This window comes from Artemia sp. Qi Xiang Cuo, chromosome 6 (genome assembly GCF_049724085.1).
Source record: "Artemia sp. Qi Xiang Cuo chromosome 6, ASM4972408v1, whole genome shotgun sequence".
In the NCBI taxonomy this organism is placed as follows: domain Eukaryota; kingdom Metazoa; phylum Arthropoda; class Branchiopoda; order Anostraca; family Artemiidae; genus Artemia; species Artemia sp. Qi Xiang Cuo.
The window spans coordinates 59,699,733-59,715,436 of NC_142799.1; the positions used below are offsets into that span (position 1 = coordinate 59,699,733).

The 15,704-nt window shown below is 35.2% G+C and overlaps 1 protein-coding gene across 1 annotated transcript in view; it reads left to right on the plus strand.

The window, feature by feature from the left end:
* The window catches only part of LOC148951465 (LLGL scribble cell polarity complex component 2-like), a 109,062-nt gene that overhangs the window by 90,446 nt on the left and 2,912 nt on the right, over positions 1 to 15,704 (plus strand). Inside the window, exons 10-11 of the mRNA XM_089091117.1 lie at positions 8,601 to 8,731; positions 14,138 to 14,361. Coding sequence (XP_088947243.1) covers positions 8,601 to 8,731; positions 14,138 to 14,361 — 355 coding nt within the window. The remainder of the gene's footprint in view (positions 1 to 8,600; positions 8,732 to 14,137; positions 14,362 to 15,704) is intronic.

Genomic DNA, 15,704 nt, shown 5'->3' on the forward strand with positions numbered 1-15,704 from the left:
TCTATAAATTTCTTACAACAAACAATAGTCTATGTTAAAAACCTCTACAATTCTCAGATTTTACGTAAACGGTTTTATTTTCCAATCTATAAATGAACTTAAGTTTCACATTTCAAACAGAGAATTGTATTTTCTATTAGTGTCTTACAAAAAACAGTACTTTACGGTCAAAAAACCTTATTAGCTCAGATTATACGGAAATAGTTTTATTTTTCGATCCATAAATGGACTTCATTTTCACATTTGAACCAGAGAATTGTATTTCCCATAATTTTCTTAAAAAAAACAAGATTTTACGGTCAAAAACCATTGTTAGTTCATTTTGTACAGAAATAGTTTTATTTTTCGATCCAAAAATGGACTTAAGATTCACATTTGAACCAGAGATTTGTATTTTCCATAATTTTCTTACAAAAAACTAGATTTTACGGTAAGAAACCCCTATTAATTAAGATTCTACATAAATAGTTTATTTTTTGATCCAAAAATGGAATAAACTTTCACACTTGAAAGCATATATCGCAATTAATGATAATTATTTTCAGGAAAAATGTCAATTGCCAAAAAAAAAAAAATGGGGGGATGGGGCCAAACATTTGGCGGGGAGGGGGCACCCTTCGAGTTTGGGGATAGGGGACCTTTTGGGTGTTGATGTCTCTGCTGGTTAGGGTCATTGATGCTTATGATCCTTGATGGTTCGTACTCACATACATCTTACTACTTGATTTGCAAGGATTTCTATGGTTTGTTCTGAATTTCATTATTAAAATTATTTTCTTGCCATCTACATCTCTCTTAGTATCAACTTTTTAGTATACTATAACGTTGAACCCTATTTTAAACTGACAACACTGTTCAAACACAACTTGTGTATTATACAGAACACATCGGAGAGGTAAAGCTAGGTCAACTCACAATGTCATTCTATCATCATTAACCATTTTCATAGATTGATATTGTCTCAAATTTATATCAAATTGTCTGAGTTAACAACCCCGAGGGGTTACCTTAACTGATAATCAATTTAACCCTTTATTTTTCTTTTTTTTTCCACCTTCATACAATCCAATTCGCAAATCCCTTACCCCTTTTTGCAAATGTCAATCAAACAATTCTGATTGTAGCATCCAATTTTTTAATAACTCCTTTTATCCACGTGAAGCTGAAGTGTAATTCCATGCGCAATTGACAACAATAATGCAATCTTTGCCAGCTTTTTAGAATGTTCACGTGTAAGTGTAATGACACACGCGTGGCTTTTCCTTGCGCAATTTCATGTATTTTTTTCATGTGTAATTAGAAGTACTAGTGGGTTTTCCTTGCGCAATTCATGTGCAATTAGGACTGTGTATATGGATACTACTATTAAAGGATTAGAAGGAATATAAGATTAAATGAAGGTATCTTTAGGTGATATAGATTAAAGGTTTTACCAAATATAAATCTTGAAAGACGAAAGAACTCTGGTATGAAACTCTTAATATTGTATTGAAAGTATCACTAGAACCGTTTGCTATAACAGAAAATAAAGAAACAGAAGGAAAATCTACAGAGGAAGAAAAGGGTATTCGATGGAAAATAAAATTTCGAAGTCAGTTGGAGCTTTCAGCTGTTGCATTTAAGTTTTTCTTACATATTATTATTTACTATTTAGTGGAACATCCTCCAAAACCTTCTAGAGGTCTGACATGTTAGCCCACATTTTTTACATTGTTTTCCGCAAAGCTATAAACTAGAAAGATCTCATATGGAGCTCTTCTTTCAGAAAGGCTCCATTTCATCTCCTTAAGAAGTACAAATCTGCCATGCCATTCAGTTTCACTTTAGAAAGACAATGTCTTAATCGATGTTTGGATCTCTTTCTTTTTATCATGCTGTGGGAATACGCGCGGCTGTTGACCACTCCAAGATTACTAATTAAATAGCTGAAGGCTTCTGAAGGGATTGGCTAGGGAGGGATTAATTGGAAATAAGCATCCTTCATAATTGAAATTTGTCTAGCACAAACTGTTATTCCAAATAGTATGTCAACAGAACTGTCAAGGTATACAGATTATAATCAATGGGTCCTCGACCCTGCTGACTCTTGGTAGATTCTGAAATACCAGTAGAGTACGTGTATTAATTACTTCTTTAAACCAATATTGCACCTTTAAGCTGCTGATTTTTTATTCTTCTTTTGATCAAATGCATACATTAATCTAACAATTCCAAAGATTTTGATTGTAAAAATCTGTTTTGAGTTACTTAAAACTGTCTCATAGTGGAGAATCAAGGAACATTTCAAGGAAAGTGGATTAAATTAGATTAACTGGTTACAGACTGAGGATTATGTCAGTCCTAATCTGTAACCTGTTGACTTGGTTTTGAGCTAATACAAGTAAAGGTGAAGAATACGGTACTGGCCTTTACAGTCCCTAACTTCTGAATACTTATTATTAAAGTATCAAATAAAATCTGTTTTTATAGTACCCCCTCCCCTCCCCCGAAAAAAAAAAACAAATCCCCTGTACAAGCCTGGATGAGTAGCAAATATTATACGATGTCAGTTTATACTACGGGATTCATAGTGCTAGAGCTTAACATTACTTATACGGGTTAATTTACTGTTCTCTCTCATCCTTTCGGGTTCAAATCCTTTTATTCGTTCATTTTCTTGGCCAGGATCTGTACGGAATTCGTAGTGCTAGAGCTAAACATTACTTATTCGGGCTAATTTACTGTTCTCTCTCATCCTTTCGGGTTCAAATCCTTTTATTCGTTCATTGTCTTGGCCAGGATATGCACGGAATTCATAGTGCTAGAGCTAAACATTACTTATTTGGGCTAATTTACTGTTCTCTCTCATCGTTTCAGCTTCAAATCCCTTTATTTGTTCATTTTTTTAGGCCAGGATCTGTCTCTCAAATATTTTAAGCAGTAGCCATAAATTAGGACCAGTTAACTGGGAAATTCTTTTCCCTATATTCCTGTTGTGAGAAATAGGTAGAGCATTTGGAATAGCCGCTGCCACATGCCTGAGTCTAATGAACAAGCGATTCTCTTCGCCTTAGTGTTGATTACTTTCTTCTTTTTTGTCAAACAGTGAAAATGGAACTGTTTCTTCTGATGAATACGAGAATTATTTATTGAGCGGTGCTAAGGCAGCTTTAGCCACCTGGGGATCGATTTGTTTGTATTATATTTAAAAGCACCATGGTTTTAGGTCATTCAATGATGCTTCTGCTGCTTTTAGTGTAGCTTTTGTAGCTTTTACATGCATCTGCTCATACAACTTATATAGGCTTATACATGCATTGGCTTTTACAAGCATGTTAATGCTTTTACCATAGCTTTTGCAACTTTTACTGGAAACTGCTTATATAGACATTAGCTTTTGCTGGCATATGCTGCTTTTACCTTAGCTTTCACAAGCTTTTATTGGCATCTGCTCATACAGGCATTAGCTTTTACAGGCACATGCTGATTTTACCGTAGCTTTTAAAGGCATCTGCGTATATAGCTTTCATCTGATGCTTTTACCGTAGCTTTTGCAGCTTTTATTAACATCTGCTTATAAAAAGATTATCTTTTAAAGGCATTTGCTTATACAACTCATGCATGCTTATAAAGGCATTATTCTTTACAGGCATATATTGCTTGTCCCGTAGCTTTTACAGGTGAGGCTTTTAGCATAGCTTTTACAGGTATCTGCTAATACACCTTATACAAGTGTATATAGGCATTACCTTTTACAGGCATATGCTGCTTTTACATAACTTTTACACCCTGTTTTACAGGCATTTCCTTCTCAGCTCAAACAGGCTTATACAGGCCTTAGCTTTTACACGCATCTGAAACTTTTACCGTAGCTTTTCCAGTTTTTATCGTAGATCTGGGCATAGAGATACGAAAATTAAGCATTTTCAAAATATAATAAAGCTATTTATCATTGTACAGAACCCTTTATTTGTTCGTTGACGTTGAAGAAAAAAATCTGGCTTTTTATCTGCTGTGTGTCAGGTTTGGATGTCTCTAAACAAAGACTATTTCTTTATTAGAAAACTTTGTGCCCTTACATTTTCTTTCTTTAGGTCCCAAATAGTTATTCAGGGGAGAAAAACCTAATTTTCTGCTGATTCTGGCTGTGTAAGTGAAATAAACAAGTGAGATATAAGCTTTTCGTCTGATACTATTAGGTATCTGAGGTTACCCAAGCTCAAGTCTGAATAACTTCATGGCCCTGAGTTAGCTAGGACATAAAAAAAAAAAAAAAAAAAAAAAAAAAAAAAAAAAAAAAAAAAAAAATCATCAATCAGCTTAGGAACTGTATGTGATCGCTTTAAAGTTATTTGATAGTTATATCTCTTGGCACTATCGCAATCGCTCTAGATGTTCCAGCGCGACAGGGTAGTTTGAGGGTGTGATTGCATCAAGATGTAAGTAGTAACTATCTATGGAATTCTGAGCCTTGTATACGCCATTTCAAAGAGATTCAGAGCTCCCTCACATTCCAGGCCAACTAGTTTTTTTTTTTTTTTTTTTTTTTTTTTTTTTTTTAAACAACTTGGCGACGTATGATGTAGCATCTATTACTACAGACGATACATGAGTTACCAGACGGGTTTCTAAGGTATGCAATCAGACTGGTTTCGTTTCATGGGTTCATTAATAGAACGACTAATGTTTTTGAAAAGGGTAATTACTTCTAAGTTCAATAACCAAATTGAACTTCCGATGGTTAAGAAAGCGTAACGGGTAATTAAAGTATGATGAATGGGATGTTATAATTAGAATGGTTTTAAGTTGAAAATTGTGACATAAAAATAACTCTATTTGCGAATTTTTGCGAAAAGGTATTTGCGTAAAGGTATTGCGTTGGTTAAGAATGCCTCAAGAATGAGGAATGGGATGCTTGCATCAACAATACAAAGAATATGCTCAGATACTTAATAGATTTGACGCCTACAAGAGACATTGGTAAAAGGTATTCAATAGCTTCATTGAAAAGTAACGATAGAATGACATTGTGACTTGACCTAGCTTTACCTCTCCGATGTGGTCTGTATAATACACAAGTAACGTTTGAAAAGTACTGTCAATTTAAAAAGAAATGGCTGAAAAGTGTTTTGAGGGGGATGGGTTGCATGGAGGGTTGAGTTGCACGAAGGTTCAGTTAAAGGGGGTACAGTTACACGGGGGTTTAGTTAAATTGGGTTGAGTTGCACGAGGGTTCAGTTAAAGGGGATATAGTTACACAGGGGTTTAGTTAAATTGGGTCGAGTTGCACGAGGGTTCAGTAGCACGAGGGTTCAGTAGCACGAGGGTTCAGTAGCATGGGGATTCAGTTGTACAGGGTTTCGGTTATACAGGGGTTAAGTTATTGCGCTGTGTGTGTCGCTTTGGGATGTTTGTGTCTCTTTGGGCTGTGTGTGTCTCTTTAGGCTGTTTGAGTCTTTTTGGTCTGTGTTTGTCTCTTTGGGTTGTGTTTCTCTTTGGACTGTGTGTATCTCTTTGGGCTGTTTCTGTCTCTTATGGTTGTGTAAATCTCTTTGGGATGTGTGTCTCTTTGTGTTGTTTGAGTCTTTTTTGTCTGTTTGTGTCTCTTTAGATTGTTTGAGTCTTTTTTATATGTGTTTGTCTCTTCGGGCTGTGTGTGTCTCTTTAGCCTGTGTGTGTCTCTTTGGGATGTGTGTGTCTCTCTGTTGGATTTATGCGTCTCTTTGGGCCCGTGTACGTCTCTTTGGGCTGTATGTGTCTCTTTGGGCTGTGGGTGTCTCTTTGTGATGTGTGTGTGTCTCTTTAGGCTGTGTGTGTCTTTTTGGACTGTGTGTCTTTTTTTTGGGGGGGTGTTTGAGTCTTTTTGGTCCGTATGTGTCTCTTTGGGCTATGTGTTTTCTCTTTGGGATGTTTGAGTCTTTTTTGGTATGTGTTTTTGTATCTTTGGGTTGTGTTTCTCTTTGGGCTGTGTATGTATATTTGGGCTGTTTTTGTGGCTATTAGGGCTATGTGTGTGTGTCTCTTTTGGGATGTGTGTCTCTTTGGGTTGTTTGAGCCTTTTTAGTCTGTTTTTGTGTCTCTTTGGGCTGTTTGAGTCTTTTTTTGGTGTATGTTTGTCTCTTTGGGTTGTTTGTGTCTCTTTTGGCTGTTTGTGTTTCTTTGGGCTGTGTGTGTCTCTTTGGGCTGTTTGAGTCTTTTTGGTCTGTTTGTGTCTCTTTGGGCTGTTTGAGTCTTTTTGGTATGTGTTTTTCTCTTTGTGCTGTTTGCGTCTCTTTAGGTTGTTTGTGTATTTTTTTTCTTGGTCCGTGTGGGTGTCTTTGGGCTGTGTGTGTGTGTCGGTGGGGTGTGTGTGTCTCTTTGAGGTGTGTGTGACTCTTTAGGCTGTTTTAGTATTTTTGGTCTGTTTTTGCCACTTTGGGTTGTGTTTGTCTTTTGGATGTGTTTGTTTCTCTTTGGGCTGTTTGTGTCTCTTAGGGCTGTGTGTGTCTCTTTGGGATGTGCGTCTCTTTGAGCTGTTTGAGTCTTTTTAGTCTGTTTGTGTCTCTTTAGGTTGTTTGAGTCTTTTTGGTCTATGTTTGTCTCTTCGGGCTGTGTGTGTCTCTTTAGCCTGTATGTGTCTCTTTGGACTGTGGCTGACTCTTTGTGATGTGTGTGTGTCTCTTTAGGCTGTGTGTGTCTCTTTGGACTGTGTGTCTTTTTTGGAGGGTTTTGAGTCTTTTTGGTCTGTATGTGTCTCTTTGTGCTATGTGTTTCTCTTGGGGCTGTGGCCCCAAATAAATTATTATTGCTAAAATTTGAGACGGGGAGCGACTTGATATCCAATGTTGTGGTTCCGGTGCCAAATGTGTCCTGGCTAGAGAAAGATGCTGAGAATACCAAACACGAGTGCAAGGGGGGGGGGCTACACACTTGGTAGGCACCAAATTAATAAAAAAAAATTTTGACATCGCTGTTTACTTAGGCAGCGCTATTGTGCTGCCTCTGATTTTAGAAAAAGAGGAAAGATTTACTGACCAAGGAAAAGTTCAGAAGACTTTCAAATTTTCTAAGCTGAAACATAATCTTGTAAAATTCTAGACGAGATGAAAAAGTAATCAATATTCCTGTGAAAGAAAAGGTACTGCAAGCTTTAAAGAAAGGACTTTCTTCCTTATTTTTAGAAGTCAATTTTTTTGAACGAAGCATAAGATTCAAAAGTGGGTCATGTTGAAACAATTAAGAGTTCCAAATAGGGATAGGTCGCTTTATTAGACAGTGAAACAAATATATACAAACGCTCTAGATATTTTGATGGCATAGTCAGTCATCGTCATCAGTAGAGTTACTAAAGTACTAAAATTAACACAAACTATATTTATACTGAACAAATAATTTCGGAGACCACACTGCTTTTCCATGACGATAAAATAAAAGTCCAAAATAGTTATAAAATCCTTTTTAATAGACAGTGTATAATAAATTTAAAAAAAAATACCAGATATTTCGGTCACATACACAGTGACCGTCATCAGGATTTTATCCCTATTTTGGACTTTTATTTTATCGATACTGAACAAAACTTGGTCATGTGTAACTAAAACACGTTACACTTCTGAGATATTTTGTAGATTTGTTTTTAATTTAAAGCTTTGTTCAAAGGCTTAATTTGTTTGTTTTCCATACGTCGAATAACAGAAAACTTTTGTCGTGCTCTAACTTCGTTTGTATAGATTCAGCGAGACACGATATTTGCTTGGCTCCTTGTTGTGCTCCAAGTGTGTAGCTACCTTGTGTAGCTATCACAACATCATATTAGATAAGTTGGATTGAAGTACGGAAAAAAGGTACTTTCCCGCTGCAACTTCCCATTCCCAGGACTTACCACGGATTTTTCATGAATGATATTACCACGGCGTCATATAAACTGTGATAAATTGAAGTGTTGTGAATGTGATGGTAACTTCACATTGTTGCTAAGGAGCTTACCTTGGAAATATCTTCTTGAGAATTATTACCTTGAAGTCATATAAGTTGTAGTGGTTTGAAATTCTAAGAGATAACGGATATTGTCACTGCTACTGAAGGACTTACCATAAGACTTTCTTTGTGAATGTCATTACCTTTACGTCTATCAAGCTGCGATAGGCTGTAATATCCTTAAAAACTAGTGACTTTCCGCTGCTATTCAAGGACTCAACTTATGAAACTTATTTTCTCGGTATAAGTTTAGATTCATTAATTACTTCATTGTCTTATCGTTTGTCACTAAAATAGTTAATAAAATAATTAAGTCTTTGAATGTCAATTTGACGAATCCAGTCAAAGTGAAAACCATGAAGCTGAAAACCCAAATACTCTTTGATTGTGTACTCTCTTAGTTCAGATATGGAGCTCCCAATTAAAAGTATATAAATTCTGGCTGATTGTTTTATAGTTAGTTATTTGTTTAATATTTCACGCCATTTCCAATTGGTTCTAGTATTTTTTGTTTGTTTGTTGTTTTATTATGAATTAAATTACAGGCCAAATTGACGCTGTTGCTTTACTAAGCTAGGTGCACTCCTTCCAGTTTTAACTGAAAAAGCGGTTAATTGTAGACTTTCATATTGTTTTTTTTTTTTTTTTTTTTTTTTTTTTATCAGCCAAAGAAATTCAGCTTCGTCACCGTGCACCTGTTATATCGTTGAGTGTTGTAGACGGGTCATATGGAGCTGCACCAACTGAAGTATCAACACCCCATCGATTAGTTATCTGCTCAGAAGAACAAATTAAGGTATGTATGCACCTTATATTACCTATTAAGGTAATAAAAGGTCTGACTAATATAAGGTATCGTGTGTTCTGAAGGAGTAAAATCAACTGTCATATGCTAAACAGAACTAGAAATAGAGGTCCAGATAAAATAATGTTCCCTCTCTTTCTCTCTCTCTCTCTCTCTCTTCTCTTTTTCTCTCTTGCCTTAACCGCTAAAGTTGTAGATTGGAGCATATCTTTTCTTATACGGGGTGTCCACTCTAAAGTGTGACAACTTGGTAATATAAAACTCCTTGTAATAATGATAATAATGACAACTCCTGTATCTCTTCCTTTTAGATCCTTAAATCCTTAACATGAAAAAATTTTCAAGGGGTTGCCATTTTAAATTTTTAATACCCCCTGAAGGTAGCAAATGGATCCCCGATAAGGCTTTTTTTTTTTTTAATTAATTATAAATCAGTCAAAAAGAGAGAAAAATGCTAGGTCCGGTGTATGGTTTTGGAGATACTGACTTCTCGCATTGTATTTACAATGGGCACTTTATGTTGCCTAGAAAGAAGGAGATTGAGCCCCTCCTTCCTTTAAACATTAAAAAATAGAAAAATAAAATTAATATGTTAAGATAAGGTGAAACTTTGGACGTATATGGAAGCAGTTTTTTTATAAAAATAAGGAAAGAAAGAAAAGTTAAAACTGAGATAATTTTGCCCCTAATGCAGTAAATGACGAAAAAGAAATCGTTATATAATACCAATGGTCAATGTAAAATCAAATAATACGCTTAATCTAAACAAAACAGGATTCTTTTGGTGCGGCAAAATCGAAGCAATCAAAGAGTTTAACTTTTTCTTTTTTTTCCTACACGCTGGAAAATAACGACCATAGGTACTCACAGGTCTGACCTGAGATTTGGGGGTCATACGATATTTCTGGGGGACAAGAATGGCTGAAAATGTAGAATAATGCATCCTTAGAACAGTATTTTGCATAGGAGCGTGACCCGTTGAGTGAATATTTCCCCCCCCCCTCTATATGTATATGGATATAGAATATGAATGTGAGTGTACCTACAGTATGAGTATTGCTCAAATGATCTGCAGTATGGGTATTGCTCTTATTAAGTTCAATATGGGTAAAGCTAAGTGAAATGAGCACTAAAGAAATAAAAAAAGATTTGCCAGACTTTTTTCAGAAAAATTGTCACAAGATAATTTGGTGAATTTTTGGAATGAATAAAATCTGCTTTCACACATAAAAGAAACCACCAGAAGAAAAAGGCCGAGTACAAAACTTGGATAAAACTAAAATAATTTTCTATATTGTGAATCCTATTCACTTCTCCTTTATTGTTTAAGGGCAATGTGTCAAACGCTGCTGTTCTGAACGAAATGATTCGATCCTACTTACTCTCTGTATCACTAAATAGTGAGGTGGGTTGAACATGTCTTCAGGGCAGACAAACCCTTATAACGTTACCTGCTAATAGCCAATGAGGTCGCACAAAAAACGTTGGACACCCTGTATTAGGCCTGAGATTATAAAAAACTACTTAAAACGTGTAAGGATTTTGTGGAACGTACTCAATGCAAAGATCGTCAAAAGCACGAGATAGAGGAGGAGTGTTTGCGAATTCATTTGCTTCAGGTGGCTTAACTCTACAGCTGTGAGTATGCAGTGGTAAGGGCAAAATAAATCCTGTAATACAGCTTGAAACTTTACAAAGTGAGAAAAGGAGTAGTAATTTCTCAACTGAGGTGGGAACCAACTCTCAAAGGAACTTAAATGTCAAAACTAGGAATATACCTAGCCATTTAAGATATGTGCCTATATACTAGGCAGTAGAAGTCCTACCTTCTATTGCTCTGTTTTATCCTTTTATCTATGGGGGTTGTATTTAATCAAACACACAAGCTATAAGAGCACCGACAAAGAAAAGAAGACTTTTCAGTTGAAAGAGCATTTGTTTGCTCTTGCAGAAGGACACCTTATCTTCTGATTTACCACGCATTTTTATCTATTTACCACGCATTCATATTTCTATTGTTTTGGAAGCTACTTTATGGTGTTTAATAATGCCTCATTCACAATACGACTTTACTGATACCGAGATTAAATTGTGCTAATGTAAGCCAATCAGAATTTTTCAACTAATCTAAAAATCTGGTTTGCTCAAACTAGCGCCAACTAAGTCTCGGTATTAGTAAAATCTCATTGTGAATAGACCTTAAGCCAATTTGTTTCCTCCATCTCCAATGTGAAAAACTCTCTTTTGCTCATCAAATATTCCATTGACAAATAAAGCATTGCAAACTTCATATTTGTTAAATTGACGGAAAGCCATTCATCCAGTCTTATTATACGATGGAATTCTTTATGAAGCAATAAATGCTTTTGTTGTAGATGTTGCCTGAATGTAGTATAGATCCGACCTCGTTATCAGAAGTAATTCTCTGTGAAGAAATAAATGTCTTTGTTGTAGCTATTGCCTAATTTTTTTGCTCCGATCTTGTTGCTAGAATTAATTTTCATGAAGCAATAAGTATTTTTGTAACAGTTATTACATAAGTTCAGTTTAATTCCACGCCTTAAAATTTTGCTTTTGGGATTTATTGAAAAAATAGTGGATTGATCCATTCCGTCGATGTACTATCACTCGATTTTTCAGATTAAAATACCCCCCCCCCCCCCACATACACATCAAAATCTGAGTTTTAGGCCTGTACAACTATTATTTTATTTTTCATTGATTTTTTAATTTTTAGAAGTCAAAGATTTAGCATGAGCAGTCAATAGGATATGATAGCAATTTGTATTTCCCATAATCTGGTTGTGTATGCCAGACGTCATTCACACATGGGTCCATGAGTAGGTGACATATAGATGTCAGTAATAAACTCCCATGTGCATTTTCCAGCGCAATTTATATTTTCGGTTTATTCTAGAATCTACTCAGTCGGTTTATTCTAGAATCTATTCAATATGTTCCAAAAAAATCCAATTCGACTCCAATCCATTTATTTTAAAGCTTCTTGAATTTCTTCTTTTTCATAGAATGGAAAGCGAATTTTGCACTCAGAAAGCTGAGTATCTTCTTTTTCTTAATTAGTATGTTGCTCTGTGCCTCTTTTTATTTTGCCTCCTTTTAGGGTATAGAGGAAGAAGAGGAAAGTACTTTCTTCGTCTTGTTCTTTTTATAAACGCTAAACTTTGCCCTTGCATTATATTTTTTTTTTTTTTTATGCCTCACACCTCTAACTTTTTATCAAATCTAGCGAACAGATATAAAGATATTTTTATATGACTTATACAGTCATGCAAAAACAATCGAAATTGTTCTTCAATTAGAATTTTTTCCATTCGCTGCAATTTTTGGTTAATTTAGGAAATAGTCATTTTGATTGAGGATTGCTTTCTAACTTGGCTAATTCTATCAAAGCTTTGTATTTTCATACACCTATTGGGAAATTCTCGCTTTTTTTTCAAAATACTAAACCTCCCTCCCTGGCATTTAATCTCTTATTTTTATCCTCCTTAGCAAATGGTTTTAGATATGAAAAGTCAAAGTAAAGCCACCGTATAATTCCTTTTAAATTTGAAAATTTTAATTTGAGGATTGCTTTCTACCCAACGTAGAATTATCAAAGCTTTGTATGCGTTCTAAATCTATATAATTTGTAAATTCTGTTGAATTAATATTCTATTCCTTTTGTTAGAAGGGCAAGTGGAACCCGTATTTAGAAAGTGCAATATCTTCATCATATAAAAGATATTGCTTTACTTAGAAATTTCTAAGACAAAAGGTTGCATAGCTACAGGAGATATACTGTGTGAAATCTTGCATGAAGTTTTGCTATTAAATAGATTTCTGTTAGTCTATGAAAATTCCTGTCTCTTTGTTCTCTATTGGTTTATAAACATGTGCTGAGATAAGCTTGAGACTAAAATGTATGTTGAACTGGTTTAATGATTTTTGTATTTTGTGAATTAATATTCTTCATTGCAACGTAAATTAATACTTATTTTTTCGGATAAATTGTGTTTATTACTCCTAAAAAAAAAGAAACCTGTTCCAGTGACAAGCTTAAAAGTCCAGGGATGGGGTATGATCAGTGTTTTTAGTAGGCAGAAAAATATATTTCAGTAGGCTACATAAATCCAATGCTGGGTGTTAAAAAAAAGCAATTTTAAATAGACGTACCTTCACTCTCTTCTAAAATTAAATAAAAAAAACAGGCTTTTTCAACTGAAAGTAAGGAGCAACATTAAAATTTTAAGCGAACATAAGTTATTTCGTGCATGAGGGGGGATCACCCCTCCTCTTTCACCCCGCTCTTTACGCTAAAGTTGTGTAGTGCTTTAAAGATACTTTGCATTCCAATTCAACGGCTCTTGTGTTTGAGAAGCCGCTATGAAGGAATTGGGAAAAAATTCAAATTTTTGATGATTATGAAAATGTAAGCTAAGCCGTTATTGTTTTTGGCGTAGCGATAATATTGTTGAGAGCAGTCCCCGTCTGACTCGATTAGGCTAGTTAGATGGAAAATGATAGCATGCATTTTTTTCTGAACCAAGAAAAACAAGGAGAGAAATATTTTCGTGTCTCAGACGCAATAATCGATAAAACACAGTCCTTAACTACATATATATCAAAACGGTAAGAACTGTACAAAATCTTTTTTTGATTTGGTTGGCTGTGTTATTTAATGACAGCATATAGAGGTCTGAGAGGTTTTTAGTTGCCTTACAGAAGTTAAGAGAGTTCCAAACCAATCTACTTTTTAGAGGCCTCTACTGATTCTTAAGCAGATTAGATTTCCGTGAATTTCGCACTTGTAAATTATTAGAACGTGACTGTCAAGATTTGGCAAAAAAAATTTATTAAAAAATTGGCAACTTTTAATCGTCAATTTCATATTTAATCTTAATCAGGAGAGAGGTTTAATCCAAGGCCGTATCCATGGGAGAGTTGGGGTTTGAACCTCGCCTCCCTCCCCTCGAAATTTTTGTCCGACTCGTAAAAACGTAACTACATGAATATAAGCAAATTTTCATGCGGTTTTTAAAGTATTTTTTGTAAACCCCCCTCCCCCCGAAAAAAATCCTTTTGTAAACACCCCCCCTCCGAAAAAAAATAAATATATATATATATATATATTGTGAAATATATATGTATATATATATTAAAATAATAATATATATATATATATATATATATATATATATATATATATATATATATATATATATATATATATATATATATATATATATATATATATATATATATATATATATATATATATATATATATATATATATATATATATATATATATATATATTGTGTATTTTTTTGTAGGCCTAGCACAAGAAAAGGGGGTTAGTTGTAGTTTAAAGAAAAATAATTAAATTCATTCTTTAAGATTTTTACACTGCCCAGCTTGCGGCCATTTGGCAAATTCAAGCTCACAGCCACTGAAGGGGCGCGTATACGCCGAACTGCTGTATTGCGTTTCACTTCATCTGATGGTAAACACTCTGAGAATTGCCTAGTGTGCCTCACGAATCTCGGTGAAATTTCCATTCTTTCATTGCCAGACTTGAAAAGGCAGATGAATGTTAACTCCATTCGCCGTGAGGATATTTAGTAAGTTTACTTTTTTTTCTTTTTTTTTTTTTTTTGTATTGAGAAGCCCATCAATTATACACTTTTTACTTACTATTGGTCTAAAGCGGCTTGGGGCTCTGGTGAGTTGTTGGAAGTAGTACTAGTAGTAGTAGAATTGGTTTGGTCTGTAAGTAAATTTTGGAAAACTGACGTGAATTTTGGATTTTTCGATATTTCAATTCCTTCTAATATTAATGGAATTACCAATGACAGTGGAAATGAATCTGATTGTTTGCATTAGTTTAAGAAAAACTGACAAACTGCGTAAAATTTTAAAAACCAGGAGAAATAGGGTATTAAACTTATCATAGGCAGCGCAATAGCGCTGCCTAAGTAAAGCCTGATGTTGGCAGAATGTATTATTTATTTCTTTCTTTCTTTGTTTAAACCAGGGCACTTCGCATTGAAGGAGATGTCGTAGAAACTTCGAAAACGGCTCATTCGATTGGAAATTGGAAGAGCTTGTGCCATTTTTATTAGCTGAAAGTGAATGGAAGGCAACCAACACCCCTTCCACGCCCACCATTTCCCCAAACACATCCAATAAAAATTTTGAGATAGTCATTTTGTTCAACGTAGTTGAAAAATCTGGAAAATATGTCTTAGAGGAGGACTTCTTCCCCCCCCCCCCTCCACATCCCTCAGGGCAAGGATTGTAAGTTACGCCCTTGGGGCATATAAGGTTCTCATAGAAAGCATTGTCGTAGGAACTTCAAAAGTGACTCATTTGATCGGAAATTCAAAGGGCTAGTACCCTTTTTAATAGTCGAAAGTGATTGGAGGGTAACTCGCCCCCCCCCCTCCCAAGCCCATCATTCTCCCAAACGCATCCAATAAAAATTTTTAGATAGCCATTTTGTTCAGCGTAGTTGATTTCCAGATAGAAAATATGTTTTTTAGGAGGACACCCCCCCCCCACAACCCTCAGGGAAAGTGTTTTAAGTTATGCCCTGGGGCATATAAGGTTTTTATTGAAGGCGCTGTCGTAGGAACTTCAAAAAAGGCTCATTCAATCGGAAATTCAAAGGGGTAGTGCCATTTTTAACAGTCGAAAGTGATTTGAGGGCAAATAACCCCCCTCTCGCGCCCACCATTTCCCCAAACACATCCAATGATAATTTTGAGATAGCCATTTTGTTCAAACTAGTTGAAAGTTCTTGAAATTGTTTCTTTGAGGATAACAAACCCCCCACACCTCTCAGGGCAAGGGTTGTAAATTATGCCTGGGGGGCATATGCGTTTTTGTGGATAGCGTTGTCGTAGAAACTTCAAAAAGGGCTGATTCAATTGGAAATTGAAAGGGCTAGCGCCCTTTTTAAAAG